The following is a 23,353-nucleotide window of genomic DNA, read 5'->3' as shown; positions in this document are numbered from 1 at the left end:
TCCCCCACCTCCAACCCCTACGTGATCTCGCGCGACCTCCCCGGGGGCGCGTCACGCGGAGGGGGCGGGCTGGGCGGTTGCATCACCGCGCAGCGCTCCGCGCGTGACGTCAACGCTTCCCCAACGCCCGCGGAGGGGCAGGGCGGGGGGAGGAGGCGGCCCCGCTCCGCCTTCTCCCGGGAGTGACGACTTTTTTGACCAATGAAAAGTGGTCAAGGCTTGAGTGATGCGGCGGGTGACCAATGGAGAGGGCGGAGCGGCGGGAGTGGGCGGGGCCAAGCAGCCGGGCGGCCGGGGCGGGCCGGGCTGCGCCTGTCAGCGGGGCGGCGGGATGGCGGCGCTCTACGCCTGCACCAAGTGCCACCAGCGCTTCCCCTTCGAAGCGCTCAGCCAGGGCCAGCAGCTCTGCAAGGTCTGGGGGCAGCCGGCGGGGCCCGAGGCGGTGGTGGGGGCGCTTGGGAGAAGGGGCCTTGGGGGGCCGTTTGTGAGGGAGCTGCTGGGGGCGGATCTGAGGGGGTAAAGGGCCGACTGCAGCGCTGTTTGTGAGGGAGGGTGGGACGGGGGTGTTTTGGAGGGACTGGGGGTAATTGAGGGGGCCGTTTGTGGGGCGGCCCTGAGGTCATCTAGGCAGGCTGGGGCCTCGGGCTGCTTATTTGGGGCCTGAGGGCACGGGGTGGACAGTTGGGGGCTGTGTGGGTGGGGCCCTGGGAGTTTTTGGGAGGTTTGGGGGGGGTGGAGGCGTGGGGGCAGCTGGTAGAGCCTGGGGGCCGCTGGGGGGGGTATGATGTTGAGGAGCTAATAGGGGGAGCTGTTTGTCAGAGGGATCTGAGGGCACTGAAGGCTGTTTGGGGGTGCTGGGGGTATTTGGAGGGTGTTGGAGAGGGAGTCGTGGGGCCATCTGGGGGAATTGGGGGGTAGGTGGACGCTGTTCCTGAGGGAAAGCCTGGGGGCAACTGAAAGGTGGTTTGTGAGGGAGGCTGTTAGCGAGGGGAGAGGCCTGAGGCGTTTGGGGGATGTTGGGGTGTTTGTGAGGGTCTGGAGACATTTAGGGGAGATCTTACGGTATCTTGAAGGAGGGAGGTGGGTTCGGGGGGACAGTCTGGATGGGTGGGGCAGTTTGGGCGGGGAAGAATGAGATCAGGGATGAGATAGGGAATGGGGGGCAGGAAATAGAGTAGTCTGGGATTGCTGAGGCAGATGGGGCAAAGCAGGCGGGTGTAGGAGGATCTCTGAGGCATGGAGTGAGAGGAGAGCGGGGCCGGAGGTGCTCGGGGCACAGGAAGCTTGTGGAGGGCAGAGATGTGAATAACTGTGGCAGGACTCTGTGTTCCTGCCCTAGGAGGTGAGGCCAACCGCCGTGACCCTTGTCTGTGGGCGTTGGGCACAAATAAGCCCTTGTTATGAATCTCAGTTTACTTCTGGCTCACCTGTGACACATGCCATTCCTGCCGCCCTTCCTCCGCTCTCAGCCCTTGTAAGAGCAGCATGACTGTACAGGGAGGAAGTGTTTGGAGTTTGACAGATGTGTGCGCGTGTGGTGGGAGCAGAGGTCAGCAGGTGATCTGGGATTTTGGGAAACAGTGTGCAGGAGAAGCACTGCATCTCATCAAATGCTTCTGTTGTTGCAGGAGTGCCGGATTGCGCATCCCATTGTTAAATGCACTTATTGCAGGACTGAATTCCAGCAGGAAAGGTAAATGGCTGCTGAACTGGGGAGACGGTGTTTTCTTTAGAACAAACACACCCAGGGAACCGTAATGTTTCCGCACCTTCGATGACTGAACCTTGACAGATTGCTGCTGTGGAAGACCTTCTTCAAAGGTCTGCTGGGCGAGTCAGTGTGCCTCTGCGCTGTCCTTAGATTTCCACCTTTTGCTTGGTTTTTTGTTTTTGGTCAGTGCTCAGATGCATCTTCCCATGAAGGATCTAGGTGCATCTTCCCACAAGTTTTCCTCTTATCTGATTTCTGGTATCCAAAAATTATTTTCTAGTGTGCTTCCTTTAGCTGTGCTTTTGCCCTTTTGTATTTTTGCAAGTTATGTAGCTTACACATAAGGATTGGTAAAGCCAATAGCTGCATGCAGGCACAATGTAGGGTGTTCTTTCCTGTGTCTGTTGGTCAGGACAGAGGTGTATTTGTCCTGCCTTAACCTCATCATCCAGACCAGACCTCCTCCAGAACTAAGGGTGTCACCAGTGCTGAATCACGCCTGCTGCCAATTAGCTGTTGATCAGACTCCTCTATTTGTAAGGACAAAAAACTGGTGTCATCTGGGTATGCCTTAATTAAAAATACCTCCTACTAGTACTACTTTTTGGCAAATTATCCTCAACCAGATGGGGATAGGAAATGCACTTTGATATCCAGGTCCCTAGCGAAGATTAATACAGTCGTGCCAATAGAGAGGGAGCCTGGGGGACACTGAGATCCTAACCACAGAGGTTTAATTTTCTTTGAGGAAGTGTTAATAGAATGATCTGTCCTTCTTTTTAACAGCAAAACCAACACAATATGCAAGAAATGTGCTCAGAACGTGAAGCTCTACGGAACAGTAAGTGAGCAGGGTTTGTTCTCAACAGCCTCTTTTCCTTTCATCTTCCTTGTCTTTATCCTGCTGAATCCCAGAGCAGTTTTATGGGCTGGCTCTGTTGTAATAGCATGACTGATCAATAATACACAGGTCCCTCAAGCGTGAAGCTTTTACCTTTTCTCTTCTTTTAGTGCAGAAAAGAGTGGCTCTGCATCATTTGAGGCCAGGAAATGAACTATTCGATATCCAGTAGAAACAAGAGCATGCTTACACAAACTGAGATTGCTGTAGGAAGCAGCGATAAATCTTTCTTTCCTGCTTGTCTGAAATCTGAAAAAGCAATTTTGATTGTTTCTATTTTGGTGTTATACATTTTCTAAAGATTTCATAGCACTTGATAAATGGTCTGGGTGCCATGGCTAAATACACTTAGCTGGGGACCAGGGGTCCAAATGTAGTTAAGTCTCCCGGATCAGCATTATACTTAGCTTGGAACAAGGAAATAAAAGTTTTGAAGTGATGGGGAGAAGAGGAAAGAGCAATGTATTCATGTAATTAGAAGGCACTGCTGTATCTGTTGTTCTTGTTTCTTAAAGCCAAAACCCTGCCAGTACTGCAACATTATAGCAGCATTTATTGGAAACAAGTGCCAGCGTTGCACAAACTCTGAAAAGAAGTATGGACCTCCGCACTCCTGTGAGCAGTGCAAGCAGCAGTGTGCGTTTGACCGGAAGGATGACAGAAAGAAGGTCAGTATCTCTGTAAAAGGTCAAAAAGGTAAAAGGGCTGATGACAGTGTTTGTCTGTCCATCTCCTTCACGTATTCTCTAGCATTTCAAAAGGGGGTGTCTCTTTGTTGTAAAGTATTTTTCTGGAGTTGAGCTTTTGCTGTGGGAGTTGTGTTTTGGAGCTGTTTAGTCTTTGAGCCCCTTTACTCCTTTGCCAGATCTTCAAGAGAATGATCTCTTGAATTTGGCTTAAGGGTAGGTGGGCTGGCAAAGGAGAAGGGGCCTCTGAGTGAAATGTGAGGTGCCCGCTCAGGGAGGCAGATGGGGAATGACATTTGTGCCGTAGCCTGCGGAGCTGGAAGTGTCATACCTCTACCAGGAAACCCATTCCATGGCATACACCCTTTGCTTAATCAACATAAGTGCTTCTTAGGAGATGTGTATTTCTAAGGCCTGCTTCCTGCAGGCTATAAACATCTATTGTTGGTTTGGGATGCTGCACTGATAATCCCTGTCTTCCTGCTGATCCTCCTCAATTGGAGACCCTCTCTGGTTTGGTCTCTGGTGACTGCCATGTCACGTACCTTTCCTTGGCGTTGCTTTGACACTAATCCCACTAGAGCTAGCCTGTCCTGGTGAATGGGTGCTATAAGACGGTCTGTAACGAAAACTTGGCAGAGACTGTAGTTATGATAGATAAGCTGCTATTAATGAGTACTGTCTGCATTGCACCAGCCATGCCACATGCACTTTGTACCCTTTCCAGGCACCTGAGGGGTCCTTTTGAGTCGCTGCTTGTTTGTCTGTGATCTTAAGCCTGAAGGTGCTTCTTGTCTTCTCTGTGTTTGGTTTATGGGCAGGAAGCAAGACTAAAACTTCTCCCCCTCTCTTTTTCTCCCACCTTCCAGGTGGACGGAAAGCTGCTGTGTTGGTTATGCACGCTATCCTATAAACGGGTCCTGCAGAAGACCAAAGAGCAGTGCAAACACCTGAGCAGCTCTTCCCGGGCGAGCCTGCAAGAGAAGGAACAGTACAGCAGGCTCAGCAGTGGCAGCCACTATAACAGGTAACCTGTACGAGCTTTTCCGTTGTACAGGGTGAGCTTGCCTCTGGGGTGAGCAAACGGGGTGCCTGGCTGCTCCACACTCCTTAGGGTGCGCTTCCTAAAGTAACTGAGAGAAGTGCCTGGGGGCTCGGTACCTTGGTGATGGGTTTTGGCAGTTGTCTGTTGTTCAGGAGAAGCTGGCTAAGTTAGGCTTTGCTCGATTGCAAACCCCGCTGTGCTGGAGTAGATTTGTAACCCAGCAGTGCTTCTTAGTGGTTCAACTTACTGAACCTGTCTGTACACAATTAAAGCTAAATTCCATTTGTAAAATGTAATGATTGAGATGTAGATTTTAAGCGTGAGTTGTTCACCTACCTACTGATCTGACTGACGCGTTGTTTTCTGTTTATTTTTAGTCTCCAGCTACTCTTCAAGGAATGAATTTTTTATCATTCTTTCTTGTGCTAGGAAATCTTGTTTTAATAGGTTCAAAGTGGGTGGGAATATTTATCTGCTTCTCTGTCTTAGACTGCAAGTCATTCAGGTTCTGACATACAATTTCCTCATTTTTCTAGCCAGAAAACCTTATCCACCTCTTCTATTCAGAATGAAATCCCAAAGAAGAAAGCCAAGTTTGATGCCATATCTGCCAATGGTGACAGGTGAGCCTCTTACATGGGGAAATTGTGGGTGGGCAGTCTTGTTTGCGAAGTTTAAATAAGACAGAGTTCTGTGCAAATAGGAGGAAGTTCTTGTGCTAGAGCAGGGATCTCGGGCTTTGGGACCTCGAGGGGCTGCACTAGCAGCTTTCTAGAACATGGCAGGCGTTACTTGACATTTAGACATAGGTTTGAAGAGGAAAAGAATACCTAGCGCCTGTACCTGCTAGAATGGAAGCTGCTTGTTGGCTGAGCTCCCCAACAGTTAGAAAAACTGCAGCCAGATCGGCTTTATCCTCTCTCTGCTGTTACAGGGAGAGGGGGGCTGCTGGCTGTGCTCTGTAGAGTTGAGTCCTGCAGGTTTTGTGCTTTCGGGGCTGTCAGGCTGATCTGCAGGGAGACAGCCTCAGAGGAGAGGATCGAGACCCACCTCCCATTTCCCCTCCTGCCTTTTGGGAGAGGGACAAGCAATCAAACAGCTTTGCTCAAAAGCATCCGATCCCATTCTGCTGTCACAATTTGTGCTGGATTATGTTGACACCAGCTGCATATGCAGCAGAATGGGAGTCACTAGCAGAAACAGGAGATTGAGGTGGATTTTTATTTTTTTACGGTCTTGTACATGCATATTTTCATTCCTGCCTTTCCTCTCTGATTCTCAGCGGTCCTTCCTCTCCCGAGATGCTTTGTCCCCCTACCCAGAGTGCCCCGTCCACGTTGGCGCAGTGGGTTGCTTCCCAACAGAGTCTCGGTGCCCACCATTGTCCTGTTTCTCAAGGCACTGACATCCTGAAGTGAGATCACCTGTTGTTTTCTCCCCTGTTGCCCTCCCTCCCTGGGAACTGTACATGGAAACTGTCCCTCTCGATGGATCTCTTTCCAAACAGCAGTGAATTGGGAGCCGGGACCAGAGCATAGGATTGTTAGTGCCAAAGGGTCTGTTAAAGCCACTGGTAACTAATTAATCGCTATCTGCCTTGAATGTCTTTTCTTCAAGATCACAGATCGCATCTCTCTATAGATAGTATTGACACCTTGTCAATGTTTGTTAATATGTGAAATGCTACGATGGGAAATAGAACTTAAATAATTTTGTAAGGCGGTGATTCCTATGAGTGGTCTAAAAGACCATTTATCATCTCAATGGTGTATTCAGTTAAAAGCTGGAAAAATTTAAGGCTGAACTGTGGCTTGGGAGCCACGGCTGAGCACGGAGTGGTCAGAGAATTAATTCATCTGACTGCCTTCAGTGCTGGTGGAGCCAGAGGAGAGACTGGAGACAGGTCCCTGGTAGAACTGGTGCAGCCCATCAATATTGCTACAGCTTTCCCTCTAGAGAGGCTCCCGCTCACCTGCTGAGGCTGCTCTCCGGGCTATACGACAGCACCAGGTATTTTTATCTGCTCACTAAAGTGTGGGCTGAGACCTTACAACTCATTGTAATACCCCTGCTGGCTTGAAAATATCCAAGAAGCAAAAGGTCCCATGCTCTGGCATCAATTGCTTAGCCATTCGTTTGCAAAACAGGAGTGTGTATTGGGAGAATCAAATGCCTTCATTTTGCTCTTGTGTCAGATTTTGTCAGTCTGGCTCCTGCCAAGGCTGTGGTCCTTGCCACAGAGTTTTTTTGATGAATCCCAGTAACAAACTGCGTGTAATTTTAGCAACTACTGAAGAGCTCCAGCAATGTGCTGTAGAAAAGGCAAGCTGCAGCTGCCTTAAATAGACACGGGGCTGCGTTTATTGAGTGGAATAATAACGGTGGTTCATTAAGTGTGTTTTTGGAGTTGCGGGGGGAGATGTTTGTGAGGATGAAGCCCCCCCAAATCCTCCCCTCTTGCACCATTTTCTATAAGATTGTTCCCCCACGGCACCAGCCTGAAGTCTGGGTTGCAGCCTGAGTGTGGAGTTAGGGTCTACTGCAGCACAAGGGTGTCTTCGTCAGCAGTGTAGTCTGGAGTGGGGTGATACACAACCAGCACCTCTTTGCTGCTGAGATCAGTCACAGCTTTCTCTACAGTGTGTCTTGGCCATGGGCTCCAGCCAAACTTCTGATGAAGCCTTTAGTGACAAAATTTGGGCATACTTGAGCTCAGTTGACTTCGGCAACATCTCCAACGGGGTCCAGTTTATCTGAAGTTTTGTTCCTTTGCAGATGCAATAGGAATTCCTTTACTGTGTCTTACTGAATTCCTTCTGTATGTTTTTTTTACATATTTTGGAGTGGGTGTTGCTCCCAGTGGCTGTGATATGGGGACTGAGAGACTTCCAAGCTTATTTAATGGGTGGCGTTGAATGGTTCATTCTGGGTGAGCTCTGTGAGGAACTAATGGCACTGGCCCTGCTGCACACAGAGTACCTTTCCCCAGCAGTGACTCTCAGCACACCTTGCAGCAGACCTTGCCCTTCTAATCCCGCTGCCCTGGGCTGCCCCTGTGCGTGTGAGCATCCCGGCTTCACCCCCAGCCGCTGGTGCTGTGCTGGTGCTGATTCGGGCAGTCCTTGGTGTCCCCATCCTCTTGGGCAAATGCTGCCAGAAGTGTTTTTACATTACAGACTCTGCAGATCAACACGCTGCAGTCCCTTCTCCTGTGACTATAGACAAGGTGCTAAATTGTGCTTTTAACACCAAGCAATGATGAGCGCTACTGACTGAGCTGGCTGGGGGAGGGCAGTGATGCCAGAGAATGCTGAGCAGCAAAGTTCATTTAGTAAAAAGATTCTCGTTTGCATAGAAAAGTCCTGGCGTACACTTAAAGCACTGCGACTTGGGCTGAACTGCCCCTGCTCTTGGTGGTGTTAGAGGAAGTGTAAGTTCAGGTGCTGGTTCCTACTGGCCTGGATGGATTTTTACCTATGGGGGATGTTTTTGGCTAAGGTGAAACTTGGATGCTGGTTCGGTCAGCCTGGTCTGTGCCTCTTTATGCTAGCCTGACTGGAACAGCAGTATCTTTAAGTTTGACATTTGTTTTGCCTAATTTCATCCATTTAACAGGTACGGAGTTTAAGGCAGTCATTTTGATTTCTTTTCCAGTCAAAAGAGAAAGGCAGGTGTCTTTGGAAGAGCTCCATTTTTTCCTCTGTCTCCACTGAAAGCAACAGGAGCTCATCAATTCACTGTAATTATAGGCAGGCATTTTAGGCTATTCAAACACAGAGAGTAAATATCCCCCTGACCTATCCCAAGGGGCTAGGATCCTGGGTATGGAGTTTATTTGTAGGGAAAATGGCTTTTTTTGTTTGGTTGTTTTAATTCTGAATCTGTTTGTTAAAAGGAATGGAGCGACTTTTATTTGGCAGTTTTCTTTCTAATTTTGGAGTCTCAGACTGCTTCCTGAACGTGGGGTTTAAGACAGAGAAACCTTTCATTACAAACTTGTCAGTCTTCAAAAAAAAAAAAAAAAAGAGGGGAGCTGCTTTTTAATTAGCACCTTGATACTTTTGAGGGTGCATTTGGTAGCAACTGGACAGGAAAATACCAAAATACCTGTCTGTGCTCCCATACTGGGCCAGGAGGAGATGCCTGGGCGCTCTGAGCCCACCGTTACCCACTTGTGGGTGCAGACCCCAGGGCAGGAGGAGCCCCTCGAAGCCCTGAGAGTTGGCTACTGGGTCTGCTGAGGTTGAGAGTGGCTCTGTGGAAGGCTGGTGGCCCGCCTGTCCCTTCTCCCCGCTGGGTGGCAGGGCCGGCTCTCACCTCCCCGCCTCCACACTGTGCTCTGCAACAGGAGCTGCCAAGGAGGGAATTTTTCCTGCCGGAGCTGCTTAGGGAAATATGAGCATCTCCCAGCACTCTTCATCACCCCAGGATATAGCAGGAGGGAAGCTTGCCTGGGCAAAGGAATGGTGTAAGCAAGAGTTTCTTTTTAGCCAGAGGGAATCGGTGAGGAAGCCTTTTTTTCTCTGTGGAGGCTGGTTTTTTTTCTTTCTTTCTTTCTCTCCTCCCCAGCATATTTGCACTGAGTGGGAAATTAAAGCTACTGTTGGTAACATGCTTGCACACAGAAAGGTGCTGGAGCACCCACCATCATCTTGCACAGCCTCCACTTGGAGGAAACTGTACTCGGGAACAGTTTTAAAATGGAGGTAATTCTCTGCCAATGTGTGTGTATGAACCTCTTCTGCAACTTGAGAGCTGCCCAGCATGACAAGCACGGCGCTAGATCTGGTGCGGCCAGAGACCTGCCGTATCTTGTGGTGTGAGCTCTGCTGTCAGCATGTTTTAACCATGCACGACTCTTCCACCACGGGCTGTCTCCTACAGACCCTCAGTTCTGAGTTTTCCTTTGCCAAGCTTGCTTTCCCAGTGCCGCAGGGCTATCCTGTGACTTTCAGATCTGTGAAGCTGCTCCTGCTTAGTTTCCCTCTGTAGATCCCCAGCACAGTGGTGGAAAGAAGCCTATTCTTCTGCCACATCCTTGCTAACTGGTCCAATCGATGCAGACTGTGCTTTTAATTAGAAAGTGGATTATTTCCAGGCACAAGAGGAGACCCCTGGGTGAGGTGAGCAGCCGGTACTCTCTGCCTCGGTGTACAGACGGGGGACTGGAAGCATGGAGGTGGCAGTGTACTTGAGAGAGACAGTGGTTCGGGTTCAGACCATGCCTTCCCCAGTCCGCTGCAGCTCCCAGCTTTAGAGCTGAATGCAGGTTTTAGGAGTTGCATTGACCTACGCTGGAGGCTTTAAAAAAATGTCAGGCTTCAGGTAACCCTGGCTATTTATCTTTATAGCGGCAGTGCTGTCTGATAACGGCCAGGCTTGAAGTAATCTTCTAGGTGAAGCTTTGTTGTCTTATTACTGTTAAATTTTTATAGAGCTATTTCAGGTGTGAGTGGCTGGGAGTGTGCTGCCCTTTTAGCACCAAGAGATAAAAATCAGGCTTACCGTGACAGCAGTAAGGAACAGAAGGCAGGCAAAAGATCAGGTGAGGTCCCTGGGCCTGTCGCTGCAGCTTATCTTATCTTATGATCTGAAATATTCCTGTAGTGCAAGCCCATGTGTGGCTGCCCAGTTCACTGGGTATCTTGTAGGGAGATGTGTGAATCACCAGTGCAGGAGAGTGACTCATGTCCAGAAAAAATTTCAGCTGCTTGCTTAGGTTTAGAGTACCTGGTGGCATACAAGTGGTGTGCTGGGCTATTTCTCTGTCTTCCTGGAGAGTCTTTCCTGCTCTGAAGTGGTAATGAAGCTTCTTCCTAAATTGCTGTATGATGGTGGAATCAAAATTAAAAAATTCCAGCATGTCTTTTTACCCCTTTTCCCTGCTGAGAACAGTGCTGACTTTAATCTAGGTGTCTCCCATTGCTTTGTTTGTTTAACTTGAGGTTATTTGTTTCTCTTTCATGTTCCTTCCTTGCCAGAATGTTTGTTTACATTTAGTGAAAAGTTTTGCTGAACATCCAAGGACTGCCTGTGAGCTAAGAGGGTTCCTAAGTGGTTGCATAAAGTCCCATTAGCTCTCTGATGGCTGTCCTCAACTCTTTGGTTGGAAAAGGGATCCTTACTTTTTGAATGGTTGCTGCAGACACTAGCCGATGGTCGCTCGTAGCAGTCCCATGTCCCTGCTGATCATGCAATAAAACAACTCGATATATCACACGTAATCCCTGTTGCCCATCATACCACGTGTTTCCCAAATTCTATGTGGCATCCAGGGCAGGGATACAGGTAACACCTGCATTCAAGGAGTGTTTGGAGGACACAGTGTGTGCCATGAAATGATTCCCGTTCTCCTTCAAGTGCCATCTGTGGGAGTTTGCCTGCCTCAGTGAAGAGAAGGGATCGTGATGAGAGTCCTTCCCTCTTCTTTGTTGCAGTTTTTCTCCAGACCTCGCCTTGGACTCTCCTGGCACTGACCACTTTGTTATCATTGCCCAGCTGAAGGAGGAAGTGGCTACTTTAAAAAAGATGCTGCACCAGAAAGATCAGATGATTTTGGAGAAGGAGAAGAAGGTACAGCCCTTGGCTTGCTTCCCCCCACAGCATGCTGACATATTCACGCAGATCACACTCCAGCAGAGTCTGGCTTTTTATCTTGGAGTGAGCAGAGAGTTTCTGGCTGTTTCCAGGCTGCCTCCTTTCCAAAGTTAAAGAGGCTTTCTGGACCCACCCAGGAGATCTCATTTCATAAAGGGTCATTTTCAGACCACTGGCTCAGAGACCTCCACATGGGGGCAAGACTGAGAAAAAAACATGCTGCTCTGTGCTGGAAGAGAGCTCTGGCTGCTCCCGCTTCTCTGGGCTGCTCAGTGGTACGGTTCTGGTCTCATTGCACTCCCGCTGCCCACCCCAGCACATTTCCAAACTCATCCAGTCTCATGCAATTTCTGCAAAGGCATTTTCTGTGGCAGGGTGCGTCTGGGGTTAAGGCATTCATTTCTTCTTCCAGCTCACTTGCTTCTTACTGGTTTATCTGCAGATCACAGAGCTGAAAGCTGACCTGCAGTACCAGGAGTCGCAGATGAGGGCAAAGATGAACCAAATGGAGAAGACACACAAGGAGGTCATGGAGCAGTTACAGGTGACAGCATTTTTGTTTTAATTTGCTGAGCTGTGCTGTACACGGGAGTGACAGAGGACACTCCTGATCACAACGCCCCGTGAGCTTCTGCACACACAGCTCTGCTAACATTTCTCGGCCCTGTCCTACAGCCTCTCTGCTCTGCCAGGCAAGCCCCTCCCCAGCTCTGTACCCGGCTGCAGTGCATCGTAACCCCTATTTATACTCTCCCTGCTGCTCTCCACTTGGGCGCACTTACTGTATCGTAAAGCGCTGTGTTGTGTCCCCTATGGACTAGACGGGAACCATCAAACTCATTTTGCCTCTTGCCAAAATCAGGTTTGAACCTGTTTCTCCAGACTGCAGAACCTTTGTCAGCTCCCTGCACCACGTAGCTCTTAATGTGATTTATGTGACTGGTAACCGGAGAGAACAAAGCTGCAGAAACAATTGGCAGTTCCTTTAGCGCTGTATCTCTGTAGTCCAAATAAAGAAGTCCCTGAGCTCGAGGGAACAGGGAGAGCAGAATTCTTGTCATGGCCATGGAAACACTAGGCAGACTGTCAGCATGAATACACTCTGAGCCAGCGAAGGGATCCGGTCAAAGGGGAGCTGGTTGCAGGGAAGAAATCAGACGCAGAAATGAACTTTGCACCCTTTAATTACTCTGGGGTTTATAATGGTCTAAAGCCCTAGCAATGAGAAATGGGAGGGGATAAGACAAAAGGCTTATATTCCCACCGAGAAAACAGCCCCTCCTCCATCAGCACACACCCAAGTTAATTATCAGAGTGGAAGACAGGTTTTGGAGACTACAGCTGCTGTCAGAAAGCTGGTGCCTGTGAGATCCCTTTCACAATGCACATTCTTAAGCTCTGTAAGCCTGTCTGAAGGTTGGAATATCTGGAATATCTGTGTGTGGTGGATGCACATCCTGCTCCTCTTGAGCTGGGAGGCACTGGTGGTTTTGTATTTGAGGGACTGATGACAGCCGGAGCCTTCTGTCTCTGTTCTGCTTTATTGATCCTGCACCGCCTGGGTCAGCCCAGAGCTGTTTCGATCTCGTAGCTTTGGGTGGCCTGCAAAGAATGAGTTGGTGTTTACTCCAGTTCTGAATAGACAATTTTCCATTAGCGCAAACCACCGCTTTTTGGTTGCCTTGACAGCCTTGGCTGTGAGGTCAAGCGCCAAGTGGGTGATGACGCCCCCTCCTTGCAGTGGTTTCCCAAGGCAGGGCACACTGGTCGCTTGGCATGCGTGGGAGCAGTAGACCCTGCTGCTGCCTTTGCCGTAGCTCAAGGAGGACATCTGCCTTGAAAGCTGTCGGACACCTTCCAACAGCCTTAAACTTGCTCAATTCTGAAAAGAAAGAGGAAACATCAGATCCACGAGCAGGTTTGCCTGCAGCCACCTGCCTCTCCTGGGCGGAGAGGGGTTTGCATGTCTGTGCTGTTCTGTACTTAGCTCGGACTGGGACTGCCCTGAACTCCTTCTCTCTGGTGTCCAAATGTTTTACTTCAGCTGGTATTGACTGAGGCTCTGGAAACTTTCATCACTGATTCCAAAATAAAAGTTCAAATCCTCTCGGTGTACTGTAGGTGCCTTGAAATGTCCATATGATTTGCTTTTTGAACGTGCTCTTGGTTTTTATTATTTTGGGTTGTCTTTTCATGGGGGGAAGCAGGGGTGCCTGTATTCTTCCAGTCTGCAGGAGGTAAAAGAAGCTGCTTTATACCATGTGCAGCACTGGAGCAGAGGGTTTAATTCCTCTAGTAACCCTTTGCATATTCATTCATTCAGTGGAAGCGAATGCAGAAGACCTGTATCTGGCTTCACACGGGTTCTACCCCTTATCTTACTACTATAACATAATTTATTTCACAGGCTAGAGGAGAGGGAGCTCAGAAGTTTGGTAAAAGGGGATAGAGAGCCTTGTTTGTAAGTTGCCATGATATTTAATTCAGTGTAAATGAGAGAGACCGTAAGTTGTTACATGTTGGTGCTCTGGTGGGTTCAGAAGGCTTCTGGTAGGGATGTAGGGTCAGTCCAGCGCTGAATCCTGATAAAATGTTGGTGGCATGTGAAGAAACCAAGGGAGCTGCTCTACTCTGCTTTTTTTGATAGAAGGGAGAGTGTGGGGTGGGGGAAGTTGGCCTTCAGCTCGCCAAAACGAGAGTTGGGATGGGGGCTTCACTCACCAGAGTTTTACTCCGTCGCTCCTCATGCTGTAAAAAGCGGTGGCTGGTGAAAGGGGAAGGAAGGAAAGGCAGTCCTGCTGACCTTGGTGCGCGTCCTTGGCTGGTTTAATGCGAGTTGGGCATTTGTCGCCTTTCACCGTGGAAGCTGTTAACTTTCAGCCCACTTCTCAGTTACAGTGGGGGGCCGTGAGGGGGAAGGGATGGGAAGAGCCCTTCCTGGGTGGTTAGAGATGAGATGGCAGACTTGAGCTCATGCTGTGATGCTGCGCAGCAACATCTACCTCTTTTTTTGTCATCTGCGTGCAGGATGCCAACAGCTTCTGTCCAGGCAATTCTAGGATCCCTAGAAGTAGTGATGATCCGTGCCATTAAATACCCATTTTCACTGTGTTTCCAGGCCAAGAACAGAGAACTCCTGAAGCAAGCAGCTGCCCTGTCGAAGGGCAAAAAGCCTGAGAAGTCGGGAGCAATAACCTCCCCTTAAAACCAAACCCCCAGTTGTGGGAGCTTTCCCCAGCATTAGCCAAGGAGTCTAGGAGGCCTGCCTGATCGCTGGAAGCCAAAACCTCAGTGTTGTCACTATCCCACTGCCGCGGACTCGATGGAAACGCCTGGTGTGTGTTGCCTTTCGACAGCATGCTCGAGCGTGTCTGGTTTCGATCTCTTGTTGAATATCGGTCTGTATCACGGTGATCCACGGGGAGAGGTCCCAGCCATCCTAAATCCCCCTCCCCCCCCGAAGTACTGCTTTCTGGAAGAAGGTGGGTTTTTTTCCTAACCAGTTACTACCACTGCCAACCCTTTCCATTAGCAAAGAGGAACCCGCTGCATTAGAGACTTGGTGCTGGTTCCCCACCTGCTGCTGGGAGGCAATAGCCGTGGCCGGTTCTTACGCAGATGAGACGGGAGCTGCCTGTGGTGGGAGCTTGATTTTTCTTGAACTGTTCCCTCTTCAAAAGGAGACCGATAAATCACCAGCCCACCAGATGTTACTGGAAGGTTGTGCCACTGCTGAGAACGGTTGATCCAGCTTTTTGAAGATGCTTCCAACACGGGGGCTCTGTATTTATCTTGGAAGGTTTTTTTAGTTGGTGGTTTTTTTTTTTTTCCTTTGGGTTTTTTTTTTGTTTGTTTGTTTGTTTTCCTTCTTTTCTATGTCAGCTTGGCAAACCAAACTGCCTGGGTTTGTGTTTTCTTGTTTTGTTATGATAGCTTTTGGGTTGGGAGCCAGAGTGTAACGATACAGACCCAAACCCCACCCTGTATCCACTTGTCCCTGTGCCCTGGTTACTTGGTAACCTTTGGGGCTTTGAGGACTTCTGCAGCTTGGTGTGATCAAGGTCTCTTACTCTGTTTCTTTACCCCAGGAGAGTTCGAGGTTTGGATGTTCCCTCTACTCCCCTCGCTCCCTGGATCGAGCTCGGCCCCTTCTCCCCCTTTCCTTGCCCCATAGCTCCCTTCCAGATGCAGACGTAGGGGCCAGCTTGGCTCCAGGAGGCAGCGACCCAAGCCGGGGAGTGTTTTTGGGGGGCTCTCCGGGGACATTTCTCACTGCTGATTAAAAACCAGCAGAATAAAAGGGCTACGAAAGTTCCCTGTAACAGGGATGTGCTTCTTTCAACCAGCACAGAGACCACTGCTCCTTCCAGCGAGGCGAGCTGGGGTGGGCGCTCCCCCGGCTCCGTCTTTTGGGGCAGGGGAACACACACACACATGCGGATTAAAAAGCACTTGGCCGCTGCGGAGGGGAAAGCAGCGCGTGGCTCTGGTTGGCAGGAGCGCTACCTCCTCGCCGGCCCGGCACCGAGCGCCGCTCAGGCTGGGAAAAAACATCTCAGGGTTCGGAGCCTCTCGGGGCGCAGGAGTAGGAGATGAAACCTTCGGAGCGGCGCTGAAGGTAGGTAGGGAAGAGGAGAAATCCTCCTTTTTGATGCAGGGCCGGCTGCTCTGGCAGGGGTTTTATTAAGCTTTTAACTAGAGATTGTGATTATTTTTTTTTTTTCATCCTTTTTTTTTTTTTTTCCTTTTTTCTTTTTTTGTTACTAAAGACGACTTTACTCAAAGGCACTTTTTTTGATGATGTTGGCTTCCGGCATGGAAGGAGCACACCGCAGCATCAGACACTCTGCCATGTGGGTTTTTTTTTTGTTGTTCTTTTTTTTTTTTTTAAGAGACTTCTGATGTGAAAAAAAAAAAAAAGAAAAAAAAGAAAAAAAAAAAAAAGCTGTTACACTTTGCCAGAGTGTGACAGTGGGAAAATACTCACCTAATTTTATACTTCACACGTTTTTAGAAAATGAGGTGCGTTGACGGGATTTTTTTTAAATGGGGGCTTTGCTTTTTCGCTTCCCTCGAGATACAGAAGTAAAGAGAGGGAGAAAGGCCCTGTATATACTATTATGGGTTGGGGTTGTTTGGTTTTTGTTTTTGTTTTTTTTTTTTAATTGTGATAAATTGATCATGCAGTTGAGTAGCTGATGATTTGTAGTAATAACATTGTTTCTTTGTATGTTTGTAATAATGGAGATTTTAAAAGGGACGCTTTGATTTGTACAAAACTCTTGACGACTGTAAAAGTGTTTTAAAAAAAAAAAAAAAAATCCTCATCTGTGTCTGATACTTTCTATTTGCCTTAAAGAAAAAAAAAAAAAACAAACAAACAAAAACCCAGTAACCACCAGCATCCTTCCCTGCCTGGAACTGGTTTAGCTCCTGCCTGGTCGGAGCATCAGTCGTGTCGCTCCGGGCTCTGGTGCGTATGGGAAGGAGGCGGCATTTTTCTATTGTTTGGTTCGCTCCTACTTTTGTTTCTATCTTTACATCCTCCCGATCGAGCCTGTTGCTAGGAGCCTCGTTACTTGGTTACATCCACCTTCCCAGGACCCATCCGCCCGTATCCCACGAGATCTATTTTCTTCCCCAACCGCACGAATGAAGAGGGAGCCCAGAAACAACGCGCTCTTGGTAGGAAACAAAAAGACAGGAGGGTAAGGGGGTTCTTTTAAGAGACAGACGCAAAAGAGGTGAGTAAACATCATTTGGGTCTCTGAAATCTTCCCTTCAGCTCTGCCATGAGTCTGGAGGAAAAACAGAGTTGGTTTTTTTGTTTTGTTGTTGGTTTTTTCTTCCTAATTTTTTTTTTTTTTTTCCTAATTTTCCAGCAGAAATTTGGTAGTGAAAAAAAACCTCTCCGGAAATTTCCATTTGGAAATGTCCCCGTCCTTGTGGGAGACCATAATTCAGCATTTTGTGCTTTTCCCCCCCTCTGCTGTCGGTGTGACGTCCCGGTTAGCCGAGCGACGCCGCGGCACGCCGTGCTTTGCCCTGGCAGGGCAGAGGAGCTGCCGCGGCCTTGAACGTCTGTTCCCGGAGCGCTTCCTGTAGTGCGGGGTGGGAAAAGGCAAACCCCGATTCTGTTGAAACACCACAGCGGCTTTTCCAACTCCAAATAATCTTTCCACGTTATATTTTTCAAAACCTGGAGTTGCACGCAGAAAATAGCCATTTTTCTGGGAATCGTTAGTTTTGACAAGTACCCAAATGCGGGGAAGAATAGCTTCCGTGAAATCTTTCTCATTGGTGCTATTCCAATTGCTTTGTTCTTCTTCCAATCTCTTCGGCTTCTCGTGCCTGTGAAAGCAGAAGCTGATGTGCGCCCGTCTGGGTTTTCATCCCGGGTTTGCCGGATTTCAGCCCCCTGACCTGAGCCCCGGCGAGTGAGGGATCTCCTGCTCGAAGCACTGAAGCTCCTGCAGCCTCACCGAGTTTCTGCAGCTCAGGGTGACGCCTCGTCCCGTTGCGGGGTCAGCCCCAAAATTGGGGTTAGTACCCTCGACCCAGGCAGAGGGTGCAAACCCAGCGTGGTTTGTTCCGAGCGTCCTTCACAGCAGGGCACTCGGGGCTTTCTGAGCCGAGCGTTGCATCTGTGGCCTTGAGTAGTTCCTCGTCCTTCCTCCTCAGGCTCCTTTTCAGATCACAGCATCCCAGACTGGTGGGGGCTGGAAGGGCCCTCTGGAGCTCCCCCAGTGCCACCCCCCGCCAGAGCAGGGGCATCTCCAGCAGTGGCACAGGACACCTCCAGGTGGGTTTGGAATGCTCCTCTCTGGGCAGCTGTGCCAGTGCTCTGCCGCCCGCACAGGAGAGAAGTTCTTCCTCATGTAGAGATGGAATTTCCCGTGTTCCAGTTTGTGCCCGTTGCCCCTTGTCCTGTCGCTGGGCACCACTGGAAAGAGTCTGGCCCCCTCCCCTTGCCACCTGCCCTTTAGATATTGATGAGCATTGATGAGATCCCCCCTCAGCCCTCTCTTCCCCAGGCAGAACAGCCCCGGGGCTCTCAGCCTCTCCTCAGCAGAGAGGTGCTCCAGTCCCCTTCGCATCTCCGCAGCCCTTTGCTGGACCCTCTCCAGCAGTTCCCTGTCCTTCTTGACCCGGGGAGCCCCGAACTGGACACAGCGCTCCATCTGTGGCCTCCCCAGGGCAGAGCAGAGGGGGGGGATGACCTCCCTCGCCCTGCTGGCCACACTCTTCTTGATGCCCCCCAGGATGCCATCAGCCTTTTTGGCCACCAGGGCACATTGCTGGCTCATGGGCATCCTGTTGTCCCCCAGGACTCCCAGGTCCCTCTCTGCAGAGCTGCTCTCCAGCAGGTCACCCCCTAACCCGTACGGGTGCGTGGGGTTATTCCCCTCTAGGTGCAGGACCCTACACTTGTTGAACTTCATGAGGTTCCTCTCCATCCAACTCTCCAGCCTGTCCAGGTCTTGCTGGATGGTGGCACAGCCTTCTGGTGTGTCACCCACCCCTCCCAGCTTTGTGTCACCAGCCGAGGGTACGCTCTGTCCCCTCATCCAGGTCATTGATGAACATGCTGAACCGGAGCGGACCCAGTACTGACCCCGGGAGCACCGCTCGCCACAGGACCCCAACTGGACTCGGTGCTGCTGGTCGCAACCCTCTGAGCTCGGGAGATGAAGGTGCTGAATCGCACGCTCGCCACGGGAAAGGCTCATCCCGGTGCGAGAAGGTGAGTTTGGCACCTCTGTTCCCGGTTAACGCTGCCTCGGTGTGCCGGCGGCGCTCAGCGCTTACAGAGCGCTTTATCTCTGCCGAGCGCAGCGCAATCCTTGCCCACCCCGGAACGTGCCCAATTCTCCTCCTTTACAGCCGGTCGGGAGAGAGACGAGACCTGATGCGCCAAAGGCTGAGCTGCGCGTCAGCGAGGAGAGCCGAAACCGGCCCAAGATCCTCACCCTCCGCCTCCCGTGCCGTCTCTCCGAGAGACCGCTCCGTCTCTGCCCTGGCAGAGCTGCGGGGAGCGTTTCCAACGGGTTAGGGGCAATTTTTGCATTTCCCGGACAGACCTTGGGTAAGACGTGCGAGAATCTGCTCGGACACACTTCCTTCTCTCTGTGGGTTATTCACAGTGTCTAAAGCACTTTGAGTGTTTGCAGAAGGAAAAAAAAAAAAAAAAAAATTTATTTTGGGTTGCGATTGCTTTATTTCTGTTTCAAAGCTTTAGGAAAATACGGTTTTGACAGTAACTGAACACACTCGAACGTTACACGCTGATCTCAGCCACCCGCTAGTAATGACAACGAGGTCGAAAATGAGACTTCCAGATTTTTGGTCGGTGTTTTTCCCCGTTCCGCTCGTTTCAGGTGAGCTGCTGCTTGGCTGCCCCTTGCCTGCATCCAGCAGAAATCTCCTCTGAAGATGCAGAAGCTCCAAGTTCCCGGAGCGCTGACCTGGGGAGCCGGAGGCGGTTGGCTTTTCAAGGCACAACAAAAACCTCTTGCGAAGCATTTCTTGAGATCCACTAACCAAGAGGATTAGATTTTTTTTATTTTTTTTTTTAAGTAATTACTTGAATAAATATCTCCTTCCCAAACTTGCAGGCCCCCGGCAAGGACCTCAAACTTTAGTAGGCAAATGAATACGAACTGTTTTGCAGCAGAACTAAACTGTGCACCCGCAGCAGAACTAAACCAACTTAACCAGCCGGTAATTACCCACGGAACGCGCTCCCTTCCATTCCTCCCTAATTGCTGGGGCGTTCTGCGAGCGAGCGCTGGCTCAGGCAGCACGTCCTGGGGGCAACAGGCTTGAAAATTGTCTTAAAAAATAATAATAATAATAATGATCTTAAAATCCTTTAAAGGTGCAGTAAGGTGTGTTTTGTAGCGGGGGCAGGAGGGGTGAGCCCGAGCCTGGGGGCAGAGGAGGGGACCCAGCCGGGCACGGTGATGGGGCTCCTTGCAAAGCCCCTGGAGAGAGCAGAGGGTGTTTCGGGGGCGATTTGGAGCCCCACAGAAAGCAAGAGGGGCTTCAGGGGTGGGAAACATCCAGCGCTGCCTACTGACCTCGCCGCTAAGGGGGTGAAACCGGCACAGGCAATGAGATCTGCTCCTTTGGGATGGAGTTTTTCCCTTTTTCCCAAGGTTTCCGTGAAGAAAACTCAGCTGCCCTTTGCCTCCTTCCAAAGGCAATCTCCAGAGCTCCAGGAGTCCAAAGGTGTTTTGGCTGTAACCCCCGACCTCACCAGTGCCATCCCAGTCGTCCCCAGTATTCAGTTCCCGCTCCTGGAGGAATGGCAGCTCCCTCTGAGGATCCTCGACCCGTACAAACCAGTACGAACCACTGTTTCGAGTGTGTTTATGCTGCTGAAGCCACATCCACCTGCCCATAGTGCAGAAACCCTGCCAGAAGGAGGTGCTGAGTGTTTGCAGCTCCCGGTGGCCCCCGGAGGGGCGGCAGCGCTGAGGACCACGTTGGGGGTTACCTTCCCTCCACGGCTCCAAATGACATGGCTGCGGAGGAATTCCCTTCTCCATCTCACCAAAGGTTTGGGTTTCCTTCTTCCAGCCCACCAAGGCTGGGAGCCGGCAGGTTTTCCCACCAGAGGCTGTTGATGGGGAGGTGTGGTGTGATCATAGAATCATAGAATGGTTTTGGTTGGAAGGGACCTTGAAGACCATCCAGTGCCACCCCCCGCCCTGGGCAGGGACACCTCCCCCCAGCCCAGGTTGCTCCAAGCCCCGTCCAACCCGGCCTTGAACACCTCCAGGGATGGGGCAGCCACAGCTTCTCGGGGCAACCTGCGCCAGGGGCTCAGCACCCGCACAGGGAAGAATTTCTTCCTAATGTCTCATCTAAATCTCCCCTCTTCCAGTCTGAAGCCATTCCCCCTCGTCCCATCGCTACATGCCCCAGTGACCAGCCGTGGTGGCAATCCAGTTCCCCCATCTCTGGACAGGAGCAGAGCACATAAGGAAAGGAAACACTCAAAACAACGGTCCATGTCTTATCCGCTCCAGATGCCCCAGTCGCTCCCTGCAGAGCATATTTGCGCGGTCTCAGCTGCTTCCCATTGCCCTCAGGGTCCGGGCTGGTGGAGTCCCAGAAGACCAGACAGGGCAACGGCTGTCCCCAGCCAACCTCGCTCTTTGCTCTGAGGTGACTTCTCTTAAGCAATCGCTCCGGCCTTCCTGTTTAGCTTCCTTGCGGTGCACCGTTAAACTAAACCAGCAGACTCGTACAGTCAGCATCTTGCTAACTAGGGCACCGCCGATCCCTAAATAATTACTGAGCCGTTGCGTGTTGCCCGTGATTGGCGTTTCTGGAAACAGGGTGTTTGGGTTCAGCTCATGGTTTCCTCTCTCGAGGAAATTTTGCCTCTCCTTCGCCACCTTTTTTCCGATGAATATCGTAAGGACCCGAGCTGCAAGGCTGCTGTGTGCCCAGGGAAACCCCCGGGAATTAGCCAGCACCGAGAAACCCTCCCGCAGTCCTATTTCCTTCAAAAATGAGCGCTGCTGAGCTCAAACTGGGACAAAAGGTGAGGCTTTAAGTGCTCTTGGGTGAAGCTGGTGGGACAAATGGCCTTGAGATGCTGATGCTCGAGATGCAGTGCTGGGTATCACCCATTTTTGGCACACAGCACGGGAGGGTACGAACTCCCCCTGGCAGCTCAGAGGTGGCAGCAGCTCATGTCCTTTTGCCCAGGACGGGGTGAAATGCTGCCGGGAGCCCGAATCAGCTGCCACGGGGGCAGGAGCATCGCAAAGAGGTCAGGAAAAATGCCGAGCCTGCAGGTAACGTGCCGACTGCCTCTCATCTGCCGGGGTGGGCCGACCGGGGGCTGTGGAGCAGATGGGGGATCCTGTGCTGCTCCTTATTGCCGAGCCAGTGCGCTGCCCGCCTCGGCGACCGCCCGGCCGTGCTCAGCCCCGGCTCTGCACGCAGGAGCCACGGTGCTGGCCAGTCCTGCCGGCCAGCCGGCGGCAATGGATACTGCTGCCGGGCAGCCGGCTCCGGGGTGAATGTCCTCCTGGCATCGCTGTCTTCTGATGGGATATTTTTATATTAAATATTTGGCAGCATCTCCAGTGCGTCCCTCCAGCTGGACCACCGCCTGAAGCGCACCCACAGCCCCCGGGTCCACCTCAGCCTGTCCCCCTCACGTCCAGAGCAAAAGGAGCAGATGGTGGAGCGGGACCGGGGTGACAGGGCTGAAACGGCACCTCTGGCCCCAGGGGAGCGTGGGGCCGGGTCCCCTCGGAGCAGGGACCATCGGGACCTCGGATCAGCTGCGATTAAAACCCCAAATTGTTCCTCTCAAATGATGCGGGTGCAAATACAGATGCAGACACCTTGGGGTGACCGGGGCTGCCCGGATCCCTCGCCCTCGGTGCAGAGCTTTGCAAAACACCCCTAAAAATAGCACAGGGTGTTTGCCGGCTGCGGCACACCGGGAAAGGGGACAAGGACAAGGAACGGTCGAGCGGGCGGCGTTTGGAACCCGCTGTGTCCTCTCTCCCCGCAGAGGCTGGTGCGGCTGTGGCGGTCGTTGGCTGTGGCGGTCGTTGGCTGTGCCTCCGGCTCCGCAGTGCCATGTTGGCTTCGTCGGCAGCAGGAGCCGGAGGAGGCTGTTGCCAAGCAAAACCCGAGTTGTTTGCGCAGCGGCTCCTGTTTGCCGGACTTTGTCATGCGCAGGCTGTCAAGCAGCACCAGCTCGTTATCAGCGCTGCTGTCTGGGGCCGCCGGTGGCACTGGAATTATTATTATTATTATTTTGCCTTCTTTCACCTTCTTTTATGGAGTTTGGTGTTTGTTAGTCAAACGGCCAGGAGCTGGGCGTCTTGTTGAGGGTGGGAAGGGAGAGCTGCTCCGAAACAGCTCTTGGGGCTCTTCTGCAGTGGGTCACTCAAACCGCCCCGTGCGAAGCCCCGGGGGGGGACCCTCGGGGGGCAGCGGGGGATGGCAGGATCGGGGGGGGGGGGACACACGACACGCGGCGAGTGCTCATGGCCACACAGAGCCGCGGGATATATTGTGTGCCCCAGGTAAGACCGGAGGGGGGGGATTTTGGACAACAAGCCCGCTGCCCCTACAAGCGCCCCTGTGCCATCAGGGGTCTTTCTCTGTCGTCCCCAGGGGACATTTGCCGTCGGTCTCCGTGTCACAGCCTGCGGACGGTGCCGCGGCCGCGCTGTGCGGAGGGAGACACCTCCCCCACCCCACGGCCATCCCCCCCCCACCCCGTGGGCTCGGGGATGGGGCTACCGCGACCCCCGCGGCTGCAGCCCAGCGCGCCCACCGGCGCGAACTACAACCCCCGGCACCGCCCCCCAACGCCGCGCCACCGCTCTCTATTGGCTAACGTTCTGCTTTGGCCACGCCCCCGCTCCGTTTCC

The 23,353-nt window shown here is 51.6% G+C and overlaps 1 protein-coding gene and 2 long non-coding RNA genes across 4 annotated transcripts; all 3 read left to right on the top strand.

The window, feature by feature from the left end:
- Positions 1 to 331: 331 nt before the first annotated feature.
- On the top strand, positions 332 to 16,263 carry FAM76A (family with sequence similarity 76 member A; the record flags this gene model as incomplete). Of its 2 annotated transcripts, XM_082494280.1 has the most annotated exons (10): positions 332 to 412; positions 1,629 to 1,693; positions 2,498 to 2,552; positions 3,128 to 3,280; positions 4,168 to 4,325; positions 4,880 to 4,966; positions 5,626 to 5,757; positions 10,781 to 10,916; positions 11,383 to 11,484; positions 14,059 to 16,263. In XM_082494280.1, the coding sequence occupies 10 exons, from the start codon at positions 332 to 334 to the stop codon at positions 14,143 to 14,145; spliced, it is 1,056 nt and encodes a 351-aa protein (XP_082350406.1). In that variant the 3' UTR covers positions 14,146 to 16,263. The 2 variants fall into 2 exon arrangements, with proteins under 2 accessions (XP_082350406.1, XP_082350407.1); XM_082494281.1 differs by lacking the exon at positions 5,626 to 5,757.
- A 636-nt stretch (positions 16,264 to 16,899) lies between these two features.
- Positions 16,900 to 19,339, top strand: LOC309680478. Its single transcript, XR_014269948.1, has 3 exons — positions 16,900 to 17,482; positions 18,513 to 18,684; positions 18,825 to 19,339. It is a non-coding gene; the product is annotated as an uncharacterized lncRNA (long non-coding RNA).
- A 1,944-nt stretch (positions 19,340 to 21,283) lies between these two features.
- On the top strand, positions 21,284 to 22,362 carry LOC309680435. Its single transcript, XR_014269942.1, has 3 exons — positions 21,284 to 21,495; positions 21,663 to 21,751; positions 22,038 to 22,362. It is a non-coding gene; the product is annotated as an uncharacterized lncRNA (long non-coding RNA).
- Positions 22,363 to 23,353: the final 991 nt, after the last annotated feature.

The sequence above is a fragment of the Vanellus vanellus genome (genome assembly GCF_965231255.1).
Source record: "Vanellus vanellus genome assembly, chromosome: 22".
In the NCBI taxonomy this organism is placed as follows: Eukaryota; Metazoa; Chordata; class Aves; order Charadriiformes; family Charadriidae; genus Vanellus; species Vanellus vanellus.
This window is presented reverse-complemented; position numbering and strand designations above follow the sequence as displayed.